Genomic DNA, 20086 nt, shown 5'->3' with positions numbered 1-20086 from the left:
AGCCCCAGGCACGAGGGGTGCTGCTGCGCCACCTGCAGACTGCCAGCGTCCTCTAATAAATAAAACCTCTGCAGAATTGCAACTTTTTTTTTTTTTTTTTGAAACTGGCCGGGTGCAGTGGCTCACGCCTGTAATCCCAGCACTTTGGGAGGCCGAGACGGAAGGATCGCTTGAGGCCAGATGTTGGGGACCAGCCTGGGCAACATGGTGAGATCCCGTCTCTACAAAAAATTTAAAAGTTAGGATGGGCGCGGTGGCTCACGCCTGTAATCCTAGCACTTTGGGAGGTCGAGGCGGGCGGATCACGAGGTCAGGAGATCGAGACCATCCTGGCTAACACGGTGAAACCCCGTCTCTACTAAAAATACAAAAAAATTAGCCGGGCGTAGTGGCGGGCGCCTGTAGTCCCGGCTACTCGGGAGGCTGAGGCAGGAGAATGGCGTGAACCCGGGAGGCGGAGCTTGCAGTGAGCCGAGATCGCGCCATTGCACTCCAGCCTGGGCGACAGAGCGAGACTATCTCAAAAAAATAAATAAATAAATAAAATAAAATAAAATAAAAGTTAGCCAAACGTGGTGGCCCGGGCCTGTAGTCCCAGCTGCTCTGGAGACTGAGGCAAGAAGATCACTTGAGCCCAGGAGTTCGAGGCCAGTCTGGGCAACATAGTAAACTTACCCACCCCCATCTCTGAGACAGATCAATTTTTAAAAAAATACTGCACTATATGTTCACTTGGTATAAGCACACTTTTGCACATAATCACAGTATAACCTTCAAAATCAGAAAATTAATTTTCATCTAATATTATCATGTAATTCCCAGAGCCCATTCAAAGGCCAGGGGCAGTGACTCATGCCTATAATCCCAGCACTTGGATCATTTGAGGTCAGGAGTTCGAGACCAGCCCGGCCAACATGGTAAAACCCTGTCTGTACTAAAAATACAAATAATTAGCTGGGTTTTGTTGTGGGCACCTGTAATTCCAGCTACTCAAGAGAATTGCTTGAATCTGCAGGGTGGAGGTTGCAGTGAGCGGAGATCTTGACCTGGGCGACACAGCCAGACTCTGTCTCAAAAAAAAAAAAAAGTTTCCAATAAAGTCCTTTAAAAATCCAAAGTCCAGGCCAGGCACAGTGAGTCATGTCTGCAATCCCAGCTCTTTGGGAGCCCAAGGCAGGAAGGTCTCTTGGGTCCAGGAGTCTGAGATCAGTCTGGGCAGCACAGTGAGACCCCATCTCTACAAAATAAAATAAAACATATTTCCCAGTTGTGATGGCATCCTCCTGTGGTCCCAGCTACTTGGGAGGCTGAAGTGAGAGGATCAACTGAGCCCAGGAGTTCTGGGCTGCAGTGAGACATTCCCTCACCACTGCATTCCAGCCTGGGCAACAGAGCAAGATCCTATGTCAAAAAACAAAAAATCCCAAATCCATCCCAGGATCGAGTGTTGTATTTTGTTGTTATGATTCTAATTTAGTCTCTCTTTCTGGAACATTTTATCAATCTTACCTTCTCTCCATGACATCAATATTTTTCAAAAATTCCAGGCTAGTAATTTTGCAGAAAGTCCTTCCATTGCTATTTGTCTAATATTTCCTCATGATTTTGCATTTGTGGCAGGAAACAGATGTGACATTGTGTTTTCAGGATGCATACAATGTTGATTTTGTCCATTATCGATTGTGCTCACTTGGTTCAAATGGTGTCTGCCAGTTTCTCCAGTGTGAGTTAGTATGTTACACTTTGGTGTTTTGTTGTTGTTGTTGTTGTTGTTGAATATTTTATTTAATTTTTTTTTTTTGAAACAGAGTCTCACTCTGTTACCCAGGCTGGAGTGCAGTGCTGTGGTCTCAGCTCACTGCAACCTCTGCCTCCCAGGTTCAAGGGATTCTCCTCTCTCACCTCCCGAGTAGCTGGGATTATAAGCATGCACCACCACGCCCAGCTAATTTTTGTGTTTTTAGTAGAGACAGGTTTCACTATGTTGGTCAGGCTGGTCTCGAACGCCTGACTTCAAGTGATCTGCCCACTTCGGCCTCCCAAAGGGCAGGAGCCACCACGCCCGACCAATTTTTTTTTTTTTTTTTTTTTTTTTGCGATGGAGTCTCACTTTGTGGCCCAGACTGGAGCGCAGTGGCACCATCTTGGCTCATTGCAACCTCTGCCACCGGTTCAAGTGATTTTCCTGCCTCAGCATCCTAAGTAGTTGTGATTACAGGCCCGCACCACCACGTCCAGCTAATTTGTGTATTTTTAGTAGAGATGGGGTTTCGCCATGTTGGCCAGGCTAGTCTCAAATTCCTAACCTCAGGCATGAGCCACGGCACCTGGCTTTACACTTTGTTAATAAGTGCTTTCTGGGGAGATACTTCGAAAGTAATTAAATAGCCTGTTCCTCAACACATTCAGTTTCCAAGAACTTAATATCAATTGATGACCCTTGCCTGAGTCAGTTATTACCATAATGGCAACCAAATGGTGATTTTCTTTTTTGAGACAGAGTCTTGCTCTGTTGCCCAGGCTGGAGTGCAGTGGCGCGATTTCGGCTCACTGTAAGCTCCGCCTCCCGGGTTCACGCCATTCTCCTGCCTCAGCCTCCCGAGTAGCTGGGACTACAGGCGCCCGCCACCACGCCCAGCTAATTTTTTGTATTTTTTTTAGTAGAGACGGGGTTTCAGCGTGTTAGCCAGGATGGTCTCGACCTCCCGACCTCGTGATCCGCCCTCCTTGGCCTCCCAAAGTGCTGGGATTACAGGCTGGGATTATAGTGCTGGGATTACCATGCCTGGCCAAAAAAAAGGTAAGTTTTATGTTATGTGTGTGTTGCCATAATAATAAAAGATTTAAGAACACATTCTGGCAGAGTGAGCATGATGTGCTTATTAAATCACTGAAATCAGAGTAATTAAACTGGCATTGCTGGCCTCTGACTCTTAAAGGGACATAGAGTATGTCAGTCAGTCTCCACCTCAGGCCTAGCAGATAGTGGAGGCTCTAGAAATATTTGTTGACCTTTTGACTGCTTGAAATTCAAGGTGCTAAGGCCAAGCACGGTAGCTCACACCTGTAATCCCAGCACTTTGGGAGGTCAAGGTGGGTAGATCATCTGAGGTCAGGAGTTCAAAACCAGCCTGGGAAACATGGTGAAACCCTGTCTCTACTAAAAATACAAAAATAAGCCAGGTGTGGTGGCACGTGCCTGTAATCCCAGCTACTCTAGAGGGTGAGGCAGGAGAATCCCTTGAACCTGGGAGGCGGAGGTTGCAGTGAGCCGAGATCACGCTACTGCACTCCAGCCTGGGTGACAGAGCAAGACTCTGTCTCAAAACAAACAAACAAAATACTCAAGGTGCTTTCTTGCTTAGCACCCAATGCCTCTGTCCACCACATGACCTGACCTGTCCAAACCCAGGGGAATCCATGTCCCTGGGGTCTCTGTGAATGGGCCTTGGAGCCCAGGATGCCCGGGTGCCTCCAATTCTGCCAGTTAGCTCTGTGCCAGGCTGCTCCCTGGGCCTGGAGCGCACCCCTTGGCTCACTCCAACTCCCGTGTCTAAACAGCTCCCAGCGACCTGGAGCTCTTCTGGGAAAAGGTGTCTGCGATCCCCTATCCCTCCAGGCAGGGCAGCCAGAGTCTAGAATCGAGAGGGAATGGTGCTGTCCTCTCTCATGGGTCCCCAGGGTGTCCAGGGTGTGGGGGGCCTCTTCAGCTAGAGGCTGGAGCTTTTGGGCAGCTGCTGGCAGCTCACACTGGTCCCAAGGTCACTGCAGGGGTGAGGTGGAGGGAGACGCTGGATCCTGGGAAGAGGAACTCCATGCCACACGTTTTGCTGTCCCTGGCATTTCCCCACTGGGCCCTCCTCCGGTGTCAGTCTAGGGTGGAGACAGCTGGCATCACCAACATCCACTGGGCAAGGCACCCTCGTCAGGACCCCAGGGGAGGGGAGGCCCTGGCAGGAGACAAAGTGATGAACCCTGGCCACTGCCCTTGGCTCCCGTCCCCACCAGGGGGCGCCCGCAGGCCTGGGGTCCTAGGACCCAGGAATTTAAGGTCAAGGACAAGCGGCAGCCTTCCCTCCCTCCCTCCCTGCCACAGGGACAGCTTGGCGAAGGCCCACCCCAACTGCGCTGGCCAACTTCCACGCTGCCCTTGGCAGGTGCTGGGGTCCTCTCGCTCCCTGTGGGGTGGGTCGGGGAGACACGGGGTCTGGCCTGCATTGGGGAACGTGCAGCGAGAGGGGCCTCGGCCCAGGAGCTGGCGCCTGGCGGAAAAGAAAGAAGACAGAGGCGCAGCGGCAGGTTTCTGTACAGGAAGTCAGATTATACATTTCAGTAATGGGCGGGGTGACAGGGACCGGGCAACAGTGCAGGGGCCACAGGGAGAAGAAGAGATCGAGAGCTGGGGTTTGGCGTAAATCTTACAAAGTGTATAAAGAATCTGTGTTTCTCTACATTAACAAAAACCAAAGGCTACAAGAGCGGTTGTATATACAAAACACGGAGATATTGCTTCACTTGCAAACAGGTTCCAGACCAGATGGGGAGACGAGACAAAGGAGGGGGACAAGGAGGGCCGAGAGGGCGCGTTGCGTGCAGGAGAGGGGAGGGCGGGGGGCGGGCTTCTCCCTGCATCGATCAACAGGCAGAGGTGGGAGGCCTGTGCGAGCTGCTGTGCGCGGAGGAGCAGGTGGGCGCTGAGAGCCCGGGGGGTCCGCCTGCCCCGGCCCCCGCTGCCTGGTTCTTCGGGTTGGCCCAGAGCAGGGCTCTGGGTGGGGGTCAACGGGCTGGCTGGGCCACCCGGCCACAGAAGGAGGGAGGCAATCGCTCCCTGGAGTCGGCCGAGGAAAAGCGGAGAGGCCGGCGCCGTTCGCCAGTCCTCCTCACCTCTGGCCAGCCCCGTCCATCCTGCCGCCCTCCCCACCCCGCCAAGACGCTCGCGGGGACCCAAGTTTCATGGGTGCAGCAAACCGGGGCTTCTAGCTTTTCCCCGGGCAGGACGCGGGTAGCACTGGCTCCTGTCCTTCCTGGGCCCCGGCCTGGCCGTGCAGAGCTCACTGGGAGGGCTGGAGCGAGCCGGCCACAGAGGGACAGCAGGGAGGGGCCGGAGGACACCGTGGCGGGGGCAGGCGGAGGACGTGCACGCACGCTGGGCGGAGGCGCGGGGGTCACAGGTTCTGGCAGCACTGCAGCTTGTTGGGCTTCTGTCCATCCGTGGTGGGCGGCACGCTGATGTCCACCACGTTGTTCCCCGGGGACTCGTCGTGGGCAGCGCGGTCTGCAATCTGTTTCTGTGACACGATGCGGTAGATCTCTGCAAAGGGGGTACAGGGGGACGTGGGGTGAGCCAGCACGTGCCCTGCCTGCCGAGGGGGACCCCTCCCTGCAGGACTCCAGAGCCCCTCTCCAGACCCCCACAGCGCCCCCATCACATCAGGGGTAACAAGGACAGGGGCTGCGCACCCAGCCAAGGCAGGACCCACATCTGGTCACAGCCAGCCCAGGCCTCTCGCTCCCTAAGATCAGAAGCGCCCTCCTCCCTCAGAGGTAAACTCCCAGAAGCCAAAAGGCTCCAGGTCCCTGAGGCTACCCACCTCCCCGCAGCGCCAAGAGTTAAGGCAGGGCCCATCCCCAGGAACTGGGGCCAGGGGGTCTCTGTGTCCCCAGTGCCAGTAAGGGCTAGACCTGGTCTGACTCTGGGAAGTGTCCAGGTGGACCGGCAGGTTTAACAAGCAAAGGTTAGGGGCAGTGGTGGAAAAAAAAAAAAATCAAACAGGCCAGTGCAGTGGCTCACGCCTGTAATCCCAGCACTTTGGGAGGCCAAGGCAGGAGGATCACTTGAGCCCAGGATTTCGAGACCAGCCTGGCCAACATGCTGAAATCCCGTCTCTACTAAAAATTACAAAAATTAGCCGGGTGTGGTGGTGGACACCTGTAATCCCAGCTACTCAGGAGGCTGAGGCAGAATTGCCTGAACCTGGGAGGCGGAGATTGCAGTAAGCTGAGATCGAGCCACCCCACCCCAGCCTGGGCAAAAGAGCAAGACTCCATCCCGCCCTGACAAAAAAAAAAAAAGAAAGAAAAAAACAAGCAAATGAACAAAACAAGCGAAGGTTCTGAGGCCGTGTTCCACCCTGCCTGGCTGGTGCCCTACGCACACCCATTCGGTCCCCAGCCACCTGTGAGGATATTCTTGAATGCTTCCTCTACGTTAGTGGAATCCAAGGCTGAGGTCTCGATGAAGGACAAGTTGTTCTTTTCTGGAACAAAGAATACTGCCTAGGTGAGTGGGGAGGCAGGGTGACAGGCTCCCACATGCTCTCAGGGACCCCGCCCACCCACTTGGCCCATCCCCAGGCCACTCCTCAGGGAAGGGAGGCCAGGGCTGTGGCCTGGGGCCTCAACACTGTGAGGGGCCTCCTGCCTTCCAGACACCTCTCTGATGCCTGTGTCTCCGTCCGCTCACCTGCGAAGGCGCGGGCCTCGTCAGTGGGCACGGCCCGCAGGTGGCGCAGGTCACTCTTGTTGCCCACCAGCATGATGACGATGTTGCTGTCTGCATGGTCCCGCAGCTCCTTCAGCCAGCGCTCCACATTCTCATAGGTCAGGTGCTTGGCGATGTCGTACACCAGCAGGGCGCCCACTGCACCACGGTAGTACCTGCGGGGTCAGGGGCCCATGAGCCTCTCTGGAGGACGACCATGGGCAGCAGCGGCCTCACGGGATAACAGCACACGTCACGCCCAGGGTAGGTCGTCCACGGCCAAGCCAAGGGGCAGTCATTGTGGCCTCAAGGGAAGGGTGTGTGTCTGGAGGCCCCAGCGCTGCTCCCTGGATCCAGCTCTGAAATGTGGGGGTCTCAGGAGTGAGTTTGGGAGCTGGAGGTAGAAGATACCATGAGGTCATCAAAAAAAGGGAAGAAGGGGCTGGGCGTGGTGGCTCATGCCTGTAATCCCAGCACTTTGGGAGGCTGAGGCGGGCGGATCACTTGAGGCTGGGAGTTTCAGACCAGCCTGGGCAACATGGTGACACTCCATCTCTACTAGAAAAATACAAAAATTGGCGGGGCACGATGGCTCATGCCTGTAATCCCAGCACTTTGGGAGGCCAAGGAGGGCGGATCACCTGACATCGGGAGTTCGAGACCAGCCTGACCAACATGAAGAAACCCCGTCTCTACTAAAAATACAAAATTAGCCAGGCATGGTGGCACATGCCTGTAATCCCAACTACTAGGGAGGGTGAGGCAGGAGACTCGCACCATTGCACTCCAGCCTGGGCAACAAGAGCGAACCTCTGTCTCAAAAAAAAAAAAAAAAAAGGCTGGGCGCGGTGGCTCACGCTTGTAATCCCAGCACTTTGGGAGGCCGAGGCGGGTGGATCACGACGTCAGGAGATCAAGACCACGGTGAAATCCCGTCTCTACTAAAAATACAAAAAATTGGCCGGGCGTGGTGGCAGGCGCCTGTAGTCCCAGCTACTCGGAGAGGCTGAGGCAGGAGAATGGCATGAACCCGGGAGGCGGAGCTTGCAGTGAGCCGAGATTGCGCCACTGCACTCCAGCCTGGGCGACAGAGCGAGACTCCGTTTCAAAAAAAAAAAGGAAAAATACAAAAATTAGCTGGGTGTGGTGGCATGTGCCTGTAATCCCAGCTACTCGGGAGGCTGAGTGGAAGGATCACTTGAGCCTGGAAGGCCGAGGTTTCAGTGAGCCGAGATCACGCCACTACACTCCAGCTTGGGGGACAGAGCGAGATAAAAAAAAAAGGTGGGGGGCGGGGAGAAGGAAACAGCAGCAGCACAGAGAAAAGGGCACTGCCTACCATGCAGGGCCAGACTCAGCCCACTGAGGAGACAGACACCCACTCTCAGCACTTTGGGAAGCTGAAGTGGGAGGATTGCTTGAACCCAGGAGTTCAAGGCTGCAGTGAGCTATAATCACACCACTGCACTCCAACCTGGGCAACAGAGCGAGACTTTGTCTTTACAAATAAATAAATAGGCCGGGTATGGTGGCTCACGCCTGTAATCCCAGCACTTTGGGAAGCCGAGGCAGGTGGATCACGAGGTCAGGAGTTCAAGATCAGCCTGGCCAAGATGGCCAAGATGAAACCCCGCCTCTACTAAAAATACAAAAATTAGCCAGGCGTGGTGGCAGGCGCCTGTAATCCTAGCTACTCGGGAGGCTAAGGCAGGAGAATTGCTTGAACCCTTGGGGCGGGGAGCAGAGGTTGCACTGAGCCAAGATTGTGACACTGCACTTCAGCCTGGATGACAGAGTGAGACACTATCTCAAAAAAATAAATAAATAGGCCGGCCATGGTGGCTCACACCTGTAATCCCAGCACTTTGGGAGGCTGAAGCGGGCAGATCATGAGGTCAGGAGATCGAGACCATCCTGGCTAATGCGGTGAAACCCCGTCTCTACTAAAAATACAAAAAATTAGCCGGGCGTGGTGGTGGGTGCCCGTAGTCCCAGCTACTTGGGAGGCTGAGGCAGGAGAATGGCGTGAACCCGGGAGGCGGAGCTTGCAGTGAGCCGAGATTGCGCCACTGCACTCCAGCCTGGGTGACAGAGCGAGACTCTTTCTCAAACACTAAAACTAAAAAATAAATAAATTAATTAATTAAATTAAATTAAATTAGCCAGGCATGGTGGTGCACGCCTGTAGCCCCAGCTACTCAGGAGGCTGAGGCAGGAGAATCTCTTGGTTCAAGGGGGCAGTGAGCTGCAATTGTGGCACTGCACTCCAGCCTGGGCGACAGAGCAAGACCCTGTCTGTCTCCAAAAAAAGAGGAGGTGACAGCCAGGCACGGTGGCTCACGCCTGTAATCTCAGCACTTTGGGAGGCCAAGGCGGGTGGATCACCTGAGGTCGGGAGTTTGAGACCAGCCTGACCAATATGGAGAAACCCCATCTCTACTAAAAATACAAAATTAGCCTGGCGTGGTGGCATGTGCCTATAATCCCAGCTACTCGGGAGGCTGGGGCAGGAGAATCCCTTGAACCCATGAGGCGGAGGTTGCAGTGAGCCGAGATCGTGCCATTGCGCTCCAGCCTGGGCGACAAGAGTGAAACTCCATCTCAAAAAAAAAAAAAAAAAAGAGGAGGTGACAGAGAGACAGACGTACCTGAGGGATGAAGGAGATGGGAGAGAGCCCAGAGGACCTCAAGACGGTGGTGGGAATGGCTGGGGGGCTTGGGAGGGGTCCAGAAAAAGGCAGCTGAGTGGGTCCTGGTGGTCGGGAAGCCTTTGCAGGGAAGGGGAGCCAGGCCCAGGTGGGACGACAGGAGGCGTGTGGGACAAGGTGTGGGCACCAGTGAGGAGGGAAGCTGAGGGAGGAGGAAGGCTGGGATGCTGGCTGGGCAGGGGCAGCGGCAAGGCGGAGTGGCCTGAGCCAGGTCCTCACTGCACTTGGTACCCAGAGATACCCTGGTGTGGCCAAGGCCGGGCGCTGGTCAGCCTGAGGGTCCCACGGCGCATGGCTAAGGTGTTCTTCCAGCCTCACTCCCTGCTCTTGGGAGCACACTCTCCCCTTCTCCTGCCCAACTCCTACACATCCTTCCAAGCCCACGCGCTACATGCCCACACTCCCGAATCTCGGCGTCCCTGCCCAGGCTGCTGACACGCACGCGGAGGTGATGGCCCGGTAGCGCTCCTGGCCGGCGGTGTCCCAGATCTGCGCTTTGATGGTCTTGCCGTCCACCTGGATGCTGCGGGTGGCGAACTCCACGCCGATGGTGCTCTTGCTCTCCAGGTTGAACTCGTTGCGGGTGAAGCGCGACAGCAGGTTGCTCTTGCCCACGCCCGAGTCCCCGATGAGCACCACTGGGTGGGAAGGCGAGGTTCTGTGAGTCCCCACGCTCCACCCACTACCGCCCCCACAACCTTCCCGCCAGTTCCCTGGGTGCTGCACCAACACGGCTGCGAACGGTGTGGAGGAGTCGGAGATGCCTGGAGCCCAGAGCCTGCAGGCGCTGTGCTAAGTGGTGCAGAAGTGAAGGAAGGCTCCTGCCTTCCAGAAACAGCCACTGCGGATAGCACACCTGCCTGTCTCTGGTCCTCAGAGCAGGGCTGTCCCAGCTGGAGCAAGGGGACCCAGGAAGCCAGGTAGGCAGAGCAGCTCGAGACTCATCAACCCTGAGCCTCCACCTGCAGCCAGACACAGCTTGAGAAGGCTCCTGAGCAGGGTGACCTTGGGCAAGTCACTTCACCTCTGGACTACTTTTTCCAAATGTGTGAACAGGGGGGCAGTCACAAGAGGAGGAAGTAAGAGCAGGCATGGCCAGGCACGGTGGCTCCCGCCTGTAATCCCAATGCTTTGAGAGGCCGAGGCGGGCGGATCACTTGAGGTCGGGAGTTTGAGACCAGCCTGGCCAACATGGTGAAATCCCGTCTCTATAAAAAATACAAAAATTAGCCGGGCGTGGTGGCTCACACCTGTAATCCCAGCACTTTGGGAGGCCGAGGCGGGAGGATCACCAGGTCAGGAGATTGAGACCATCCTGGCTAACATGGTGAAACCCCATCTCCACTAAAAATACAATAAAATTAGCTGGGCGTGGTAGCGGGCGCCTGTAGTCCCAGCTACTTGGGAGGCTGAGGCAGAAGAATGGCGTGAATCCGGGAGGCGGAGCTTGCAGTGAGCCGAGATCGCGCCACTGTACTCCAGCCTGGGCGACACAGCGAGACTCCATCTCAAAAAATAAAAAATAAAATAATAATAATAATAATTAGCTGGGCATGGTGGCTACTGTAGCCCCAGATACTCAGGAGGCTGAGGCAGGAGAATCACTCGAGCCCAGGAGGTGGAGGTTGCAGTGAGCCGAGATCGCATCACTGCACTCCGGCCTGGGCAACAGAGATTCTGTCTCACCCCACAAAAAGAGCAGGCATCGCACAGGAAGGGATACGAGTGGGCAGCTGTCACGATTGTTGTGGTTTCTGGTCAGGGCATGGGAAGGGTCACTGCTCCAGGTGAGTGACAGGACATCAAACCCCACCTCAACCCCCACCTCTCTGGGTGCAGCAAACCCACATCCAGCTTCGGCACAGATGGCTGAGTGGGGAACAGGAATGTGCCCTGAGGACGCAGCCAGGAGGAAAGAGCCTGCAGCCACCTCCCACCACCCCTGTCCCCAGGGTCAGGTCCCCTGCTGAGCTGCAGGGAGCTCCAGCCAAGGCCAAGTCCTCATTCAAGGGGCAGTCCGCGCGGCAGTCCATGCGTGTGCACAGCTCCTCACGAGTCTCCAACACAGGTATGCATTGTCCCACGAGGTGGGTGCGCGGCAGAGCGGCTTGCCAAGATGCAAACCCTGGCCCAGAAAGGAGTCAGCGCAGCACAAACCGAAGGGAGATGAGGGTTTGTGGGCAACAGCACCCAGGGACAGGGGGCCTGAGCCCAGTCGACACGGGGTGTGCAGCAGGCCTGTCTCATGCTGGCCAAGGAGCACCAGGAACGCGTTCCCTGAGCAGAGCAGGTGCCGGCTGGTCAGGCCAGGGGTGAGCCGCTTTGTAAACTGTTTCCTGTCCCAGCCATGGAAGCACTGTCGCTACGGGCCCAGCCACCCCAGGCTCTGGGGTGGGGTCTGGGTGAGCTGTCCCCAGACCCAGAGCATACTATGTGGGGAAGATCAGTATGTGTGCGTACATTTGAATACAGCCAACCAGACGCCCCAGCCAGAAGCCCCGTGGACCCCCAAGCCTGGGCCTTGGGCCCTGGCACCTGAGGGTGGGTTGGCTCAGTGGCTTGGTCACCCCTGGTCCCAAGGAGTTAGGGGGCATCCACTGAGGATGAGGCTTCCTTGTCCGGGCAGAGATGGGCATGGCTGCTGCTCCTGAGCTCGGGGAGGTGCTGGCAGCCAGGCTGAGCCCTGGCTGACCCAGAGGTCCGCTGGCCCCACCCGGGACCCCTGCTTCATTGAGGGAGCAGGGCCTGGAGCCCACCAGGCAGCCGTCCTCTGCCCTTCCCCTGGCCACACTGCGGGTCTGCACCCACACGCTTGGAATTTTCCCTCTAGAAAACATTCTCTCCTGACCCAACTTCCTGCCTCGGGCACTGGAAGGTATCGTCTACACTCACTCATTCCACCTCCTGTTCCCCAGTCCTAGAACTCAAACCAAGCATGCTTTTGCCCCCACAGTCAGCGTCAGCCTCAGCCACCCCCACTCCCCTGGGCCTGTGCAGCAGGCACCCAGCCAGCTCTCCCTCCTTCCCTGCCTTCAGGGGCTCCACACCCCGACTCCTCTCCTCACAGTTACTCCCACTCAGTCTCCCACTCCACCTTCGAACCTCAGGGAGCCTCAGGACAGGCATCTCTGTCCACACCCAGTCCCCAGGTGACCCCGTCCAGGCTCATGGCTGTAAATACCAGCCATGGGCTGGTAACTCCTCTATTACCTCTCTCCCTAGAAGCCCAGACTGGCGTGCTCACTGTCTCCTCAGGGGCCCCAGGCCCCTCTTACCCAGTAGAGCAGAGCCAAGCTCCCAATCACTCCCTAAGCCTGCTCACCCACCCCTCACCTACCCTCCTTATCTTGGTTAACTTTGGCTTGGTCCTACCAGGCACTCACGCCAGAAACCTGGAGTCATTCTTGACTCCTTCCTTTCTCTCGCATCTCAGAGTCAATCCTTCAGCACATCCAAAACAGATCCAAGAGAAGGGAGGATGAGGGGTGCACCCCACCATGTCTCCCTGGGCCATTCCATTCCAGACTCTCAGACCCTGGAAGGTATTGTCTGTGCGGTCCCTGTGTTCAGGCTCATCACCAACCAAAAGGCTGTCCTCCTTCAGCAGCCACCAGAGGGCGCCCGGGAGTACAGAGCCGGGGCACCTCCCTCCCTCCCTCCCTCCTCTGCAGGCAACCCTCCGTGGCCCCCACCTCCCGCAGGGGAAAAGCCCCCGTCCTCTCCACTGCCCACAGGGCCCTCCCCTCCTCCCTCTCGCCTCCTGGCTCACTCTGCTCCAGCCACACAGGCCTCCATGCTCTTCCCCCAACACGCCAGGTGCGATCTTGCCTCAGGGCCTTTGCACGGGTTGCTCCTGCTGCCAGAAACGCTCTTCTCCAGGCACCCACCTGGCTCCCTCCCTCATCCCCTTCGTGTGGCCCCTTAAATGCCACTTGGCCAAGAAGGCCCTCCCTGCTATGCTACTAAAACTCTACTCTCCGAATTACCCTGCTCCCTGGCCCAGCTCTTCCTCCGTCACTCTTGCCACTCTCTCACCTGTCAGGTGGCATTTATCTTTTGCCAGTCTGCTCCAAAGGCAGGAATCAGGTCCTGGCACAGTGCTTGGCACACAATAAACACCCAAGAAAATGTCTGTCAAGTGAACAAACAAAACGCCAAAGAGGCTGGCAGAGCCTCCCAGGCATGCCCCCTGCCCCATACCTAGAGGATGCCAGGTCACCACCCTTGGGCCACAGGTGAGGAGGGCAGGATCAGGCAGCCCCTACAACCCCACCTGGTACCCCCTCTGGTTGGCTGCTTGGAAGGCAAGAATAACAAGAACAAGAATATTCGATGAGCCTGTGCTAACAAAGCTCTTGATGTGCATTACTTCGCAGAAGCCTCATGTAGCCCATTTTTACAGATGAGGAAACTGAGGCTCGGATGGGGATCGGGGTGCGGGGCAGAGCAGAACCCTGAAGCTATGTATGTTTGTGGGCTCGCCCTCACCTCCCAACGGTGCTCCCCAAGTGACTTGTCTGGAGCCACCGCCTGGGAAGTGAGCCAGGCAGGATTTGAACCCAGGTCTTCTGCATCCACAGTCCAAGTTCTTCCTTCGCACTCACTGCCACACTCACTGTCCTACCCCAAACCCCAGCACGTGGCTCGGGAGTCGTGGTTCTGCCTTATGGGGTGGGCATTGAGGCTCTGGGCACCCCAGCTCCCACCGCATGGGGCAGCCTTTCCCCCTGGGGCAGCCAGCAAACTCCTACTCATCCTTCAAGACCCCTCGGCTCAGACCTCTCCTCTCCCCAAAGACCACTGCTTGGCCTGGCGTGCAAGACCTAAGACAACGGGGCTGGCATTCTCTCACGTCACCATGGGTGCCCAGCACAGGGCTACCAAGTGGACTTCAGAGAAAGACGGAAAGATGGCCGGGTACAGTGGCTCATGCCTGTAATCCCAGCACTTGGGGAGGCCGAGGCAGGCGGATCATTTGAGGTCAGGAGTTCGAGACCAACCTGACTAACATGGTGAAACCCCGTCTCTATGAAAAATACAAAAATTAGCCGGGTGTGGTGGTGGAGGCTGACGCAATAGAATCATTTGAACCCGGGAGGCAGAGGTTGCAGTGAGCCGGGATCGTGCCACTGCACTCCAAGCTGGGTGACACAGCGAGACTCCATCTCAAAAAAAAAAAAAGAAAGATGGAAAGAGGTGGAGTGAATGTAGGCGTGTGGCCCAGCACCTCCCAACCAAGCCAGTAGGGATGAGAATTGGCTCCCAGGCCACTGGGGGCCAAGATGGACTCACTGTGGGGGCTCCCATCTACACCACTCTACACCACCAACCTTAACTGCCTTTCCATGGCAGCTACGGGAGCCTGGCCAAGGCCAGGGAGGTCTGCTCAGTTCTCACGTCCTCAGGAAATAAGACAGGAAACTCGGGCCCTGCCCAGGCATTCCTGACACCCTCACACCATTCCAGCCTTGCCCCAGCTGTACAGCCTTAGGGGCTCCTCAGCCCCTAAGGCTCAGTTTGTCTGTTTTTGGTTTTTGTTTGTTTGTATTGAGATAGAATCTCCCTCACCTAGGCTGGAGGGCACTGACACAATCTCAGCTCACTGTAATCTCCGCCTCCTGGGTTCAAGAGATCCTCCTGCCTCAGCCTGCCGAGTAGCCGGGATTATAGGCGTGCACCACGACGCCCAGATAATTTTTGTATTTTTAGTAGAGATGGGGTTTTGCCATGTTGGCCAGGCTGTCTCGAACTCCTGACCTCAAGTGATTCACCCACCTCAGCCTTCCAAAGTGCTGAGATTCCAGGCGTGAGCCACGGCACCCAGCCCCATCAGTTTTGCCCTCAAGCACCTTGGCCAGGCTGGGTCCCCAGTGCTTTGCAGGCCTCAGCTGTCCACATTCTCAGGGCTGCCCCAGGGACAGATGTAAATATTATCATTCTCCCTGAACAGCTGGGGACACTCAACCCAGAGTGACCAAGTCAGAGCAAAGGCCAAACGGCCACTGAATAGATCAATGGCAGGCCAGATGCAGTGGCTCCCGCCTGTAATCCCAGCACTTTGGGAGGCCAAGGCGGATGGATTACTTGAGCTCAGGATTTCGAGACCAGCCTGTCAACACGGCGAAACCCCGTCTCTACTAAAAATACAAAAATTAGCTGGGCGTGGTGGTGGGCACCTGTAATCCCAGCTACTCAGGAGGCTGAGGCAGGAGAATCATTTGAACCCGGGAGGCAGAGGTTGCAGTGAGCTGACACTAAGCCACTGCACTCCAGCCTGGGTGACAAAACAGATGAATGGCAAAGAGGCTGAGCTGCCCAGCCAGTCCCTGGCACTGGGTGCCCGATGCAGAGAGGTGGCCAGCGGGGCAGCGGCGGGGCTGGTCCAGGATGCAGACTGGGAATGAAAACGTCATTGTCTAGGACACAAGCAATCTGTTGTCTTGGGGAAATAAAGAGCCCTTGAGGACACAGCTCCGAGCATTTCCACAGAAGTTGGTGGCTTCACTGGCTGGGAAGCGACCCCCCTACCCCAGACACGCCACTTGGCTGACAGAGCAGGCAAGCCCAGTTGGCAAAAACAAAGAACTGGCACCTCTGAGAAGTCCTGGGTGCCCTGGCCTGCCCCATGACAGTGTGGTGGCCCTGGGGGCCCAGACCCTAATGCTCAGGCAGACTGAGAGGCCCTTCAGGGGAATGGTGCCCCCATTCCGGCAGAGCCTGGTGGAGCCAAGCAGTGCCCCATCCCTCCCCTGGAAGCTGGTCCTAAGCATCCTAGGCCCCAGGGACCGGCACTGGGGGCCACTCTTGTCTCAGCTCTTCTCTGGGGAGGTGTACAGAGCCAGGGCACTGGAGGGACCTCCATTCTAAATGGGGAAGATGGTATGTGTGGGTCCCCAAACAGCAACTGGAACAGCAGGCCCACTGTGAGGTCTGCCCAGGCTTGAGGGCTGGGAGCTGCCTCGGGAGCCTTAGCAGAGAAAGGGAAGCACCAGGCAGGCCCGTTCCCTGGGGACAGGGGCCACCTTGTCCTTGGGCAGGGCAGGGGTGGACAAGACCCAGAGGACAGGGCCTGGGGCAGCTGAGGCCTGTTTCTCCCACGACCCATGTCCTCCGGGGCCAGGTGAGCCCTGATTGGTCAGGGCCTCTAGGGCAGGGGAAGGGCTCCGAGAGGGCCTCAGTGGCCCTTAGGGACACAGCTGCACCCATGGAGCCCCGAGTCCATCAGAAAAGAAATCTGGGGTCCCACGGCAATTAGTGGCAGGCTATGAAAATGGCCCGTGGCTAAAGGAGAAAATGTTAGGAGAATAAATGTGAGGCTCTATAATTAGGTACAAATCAATAGGGTCATTCCTGGGGGAGGGAAAGAACATTCACGGAGGAAAACAAACGGCACACGGGGCATCACCCGGGGGATCTGCTGGCCTCGGCCGCTGAGGTCAAGGGAGCCAGTGAGTGATGTGGCCACCAAAAAAAAAAAACAAAGCCAGGGGCCAGGCGTGGTGGCTCATGCCTGTAATCCCAGCACTTTGGGAGGCTGAGACAGGTGGATCACCTGAGGTCAGGAGTTCGAGATCAGCTGGCCAACAAGGTGAAACCCCGTATCTACTAAAATACAAAAATTAGCCGGGTGTGGTGGGTGCTTGTAATCCCAGCTACTCAGGAGGCTGAGGCAGGAGAATCATTTGAACTCGGGAGGCGGAGGTTGCAGTGAGCCGAGATTGCGCCACTGCACTCCAGCCTGGGTGACTAGAGTAAAATTCTGTTTCAAAAAAAAAAAAAAAAAGAAAGAAAAAAAGAAAGATAAATATTGAAAGAGAATAGAGGAGGTCCTCTGATGAGGCACAGCTGTGAAGGTGAGACGGCAGATGACCATTTTGGGAAACACTGACCTTTTGGGTTAGATTTTTGCTATCAAGTGGCTTCAGAAGGTCAGCAGGGCACCTGCTAGACTCAGTAAAAGGAGGCCAGTGTGGGGAGGGCAGCGGGGCAGGCACCCCCCCCACCCCCCCGCCACCCCACACCGCCTGCCTGCCAAATGCCAGATGCCGCAGAAGCTAGATGAGTGTTTCCAGGAAGCAGTCTCTGCAGACGAGTCCCGGGAACCACACAGCCTCTCCGTTGCTCCTGACCCAGTAACTGTTCTGCTGGGAATGCACTTCAAGGAAATAATCCAAAGGGCAAAACCATGACTTGGGCGAACACTCGGAGCTGGGTCATTTAACACAGCAAAAGGGCGAAAATAACAAGGAGGGGATAACCACAGAAACCTGGACGGGGCACGTGGGGAGCAACACCCCTGCCCTGGCAGTGCCACGTCTGGGTGGGTGCCCAGCCAGGACCTGGGAGCAGCTGCCTCAGGGTGGGCTGAGTGGAGATGGCACCCGCTCAGCAGGATCCAAAGTTTAGTTCCCCTGTCTCCAGATGGCCCTTTAGAATCCCAGTCTCCAAAACCCTTCCAAAGCTTCCTCCTGCCATGAGGGCGAGACCTTGGGCCTGGCACCTGCCGACCACAGAACCTCACCCACCAGTGACATTATCAACCTGTGTGCAGCTGCCAGAGCCCTCAGTGCCGCAGGACGACTCTAGGCCCTTGCAGAGGCACTTCCTCTCCCTCTCCTCGGAAGGCTTTCGCCACACGGACAGCCCAGTTGGGGTGACCTCTGCCCCATTCCCCACAACCACAAGACGCTGGATGAGACCAGACACAAGGCCCAGCTAGGCCTGGTGCAAGCCACAGAGCACACTCGGAGGAACGGCTCAGCGAGGTGAGGATAACAACAGCTGATGTGGGACGCAGGCCCTTATAGAGCAGGCCGCAGGGTGAAGGCACCTTGGATCCAGGGGTTAGCCCTCAAGGGCTGCCATTGTCAGCCAGGGAGCCCTTCAACCAGGGCAGACCACTAGGCCAAAGTGTAGCTGGGCATAGAAGGCTCAGCTGAGAAACAAGGGACTCCAGCTTCCTCCAGCTAGAGGAAGCTCCCCAGCTGTCGCCAAAGGGGCAATGGCTGCCTGATCTACCTAGGCCTTATTTGATGCTCCTAGAGCCCCCTCAGTCTCTCGGGGAGGGAAGACCCTCCAGCAGCCTGGCTGGGGCCCTGGCCACCAGTGCGCACATGTTGGAAGAAGTTGGTCTAACAACCCTAAGTCCCAGATGCTGGCCACAAGCCCCCTAAGACATGCTTCCTAAGTAGTAAGGCCTACAGGTGGCCTGGGCTCAATCGGACTCCAACAATTGTAAACTGTGTCTTTGTCACTCTGGGCCTCAGTTTCCCAATGTGTAAAAAGAAAGGCTGGTTAATATCAACCTCAAAGGGCCGCAGTGAGGATTTTAGTTAATTCGCGTAAAGTGCTCAGAAAAGTGCAGGTACTGGCTTAGCGCTGTTGAGAGTTCTGAGTGAAGAGATGGAATTCTTGCTGCACACACGGGTATCTTTCCACTCAATCCCAGCTTTGCACCCCAACCCAACGCTCCTACCACCACACACCTCACCCCCAGGCCCTCATCTCGGCCCAGCCCCCATTGCCTGCCCCGCCCCTCCCAGGCCCCACCCCCAAACACGCTGCCCCAATCAGGACTGGCCTCGTGAGAGCCCCGTCCCCCATTTGCCCAGGCCCAACCCACCTCTTGGTCACGCCCATCACGCCTTAGACCCGCCTCTAAAAACCCCGCCCCCATCCCGAATCACGCTTTCAGCCCAGCCCGGCCCGCCAAATCTTGGGAAGGCTCCACCCCCTTCGGAGGCCCCGCCCTAATGGCCTCTCCCACCGCTCCGGGCCCCACCCCCTCTAGGCCCCGGCCCCGCCCCGGCGCATCCTGGGTCCCCCAGGTCTCTCGGGGCCTCCGGCTCCGTACAGCCGCGCATCCTAGCCCGAAGGTGATGCTGCCCGGTTGGCCCCGGCCTTCTGGGCTGCCTGACCTGCCGGGCCCCAAGCCCCGGGCTCCGGCCTGGGCCCAGCGGCCTGGAGCGCGGCCTTGGCCCGTCTGCCCGCCGCCTCGCCGCCACGACCTCGCCCGTCTGTGCCCCACCGGCCGCACCTTTGAATAGGTAGTCGTACTCGTCGTCCCGGGTCCCCATTGTCCTGGCGCTTCCGGCGGGATCGGCGACTCCGCAGCCCCACCACAAACACCCGACGGGGGCGGAGCCGGCGCCTCGCAGAGCGGCGGTTGAATGGCCTATCAGCGGCGAGTGGAATAGCGACGGGCACCCAGCAGAGCCAATCAGAGATGGAAATAGTGCTCTGAGGGCGGGCGCCGCTTGGTATCCACCCTCCTCGCCCTCGGTGTCCTGGAGAAAGGCGGAAGGAATGCGGACCTTTTTGAAGTGACGGGCGCGCCAGCCTATCAGGGGCGAGCTTAAGAGGGCGGGGCGGAAGACTGCAGGAATGAAATGGATTGACAGACCAACTAACTAATGAGAGGCTTGATTGAGAACCTACCCGACTATCAGAGGACCTGTCCGGGAAGGGAAATGTGGCTACGTCCAGGTGATGCTACGATGCTTAACTTCCCGATGACGTCATAGGTCAGCGCGCGCTGCCATGGTCACCTCCCAAGCCCATAAATGACCATTTCCGGGGACCTCAGCGCTGGGTCCCCTTTCTCAGTTGCAGTTTCCATCTCTATATTGGGACTCATTGGGTTATCCTTCTGTGCCTCAGTTTCCTCCTCTGTACACTGAAGAAACCCGTCTTATGGAATCTTTTGAAAATAACCAGATCAGCCAGGTGCAGTGGCTCACGCCTATAATCCCAGGACTTTGGGAGGCCGAGGCGGGCGGATCACGAGGTCAGGAGTTCGAGACCAGCCTGACAAACATGGTGACACCCCGTCTCTATTAAAAATATAAAAATTAGCCGGGCGTGGTGGCTGGTGCCTGTGATCGCAGCTACTCAGGAG

General features: G+C 56.8%; 1 protein-coding gene across 1 annotated transcript; it reads right to left on the bottom strand.

Annotated features, from left to right (window-relative positions):
• Nucleotides 1–4295: 4295 nt before the first annotated feature.
• Nucleotides 4296–19480, bottom strand: RAB11B (RAB11B, member RAS oncogene family). The gene is made up of 5 exons (XM_003281079.4): nucleotides 19226–19480; nucleotides 9632–9827; nucleotides 6464–6657; nucleotides 6177–6257; nucleotides 4296–5311 (listed from the first exon to the last, which is right to left on the bottom strand). The coding sequence occupies exons 1-5, from the start codon at nucleotides 19263–19265 to the stop codon at nucleotides 5166–5168; spliced, it is 657 nt and encodes a 218-aa protein (XP_003281127.1). The 5' UTR covers nucleotides 19266–19480; the 3' UTR covers nucleotides 4296–5165.
• Nucleotides 19481–20086: the final 606 nt, after the last annotated feature.

Source organism: Nomascus leucogenys, unplaced genomic scaffold (genome assembly GCF_006542625.1).
Source record: "Nomascus leucogenys isolate Asia unplaced genomic scaffold, Asia_NLE_v1 Super-Scaffold_241, whole genome shotgun sequence".
In the NCBI taxonomy this organism is placed as follows: Eukaryota; Metazoa; Chordata; class Mammalia; order Primates; family Hylobatidae; genus Nomascus; species Nomascus leucogenys.
The sequence above is the reverse complement of the archived record's forward strand: the minus strand, read 5'-3'. Positions and strand labels throughout refer to the sequence as shown.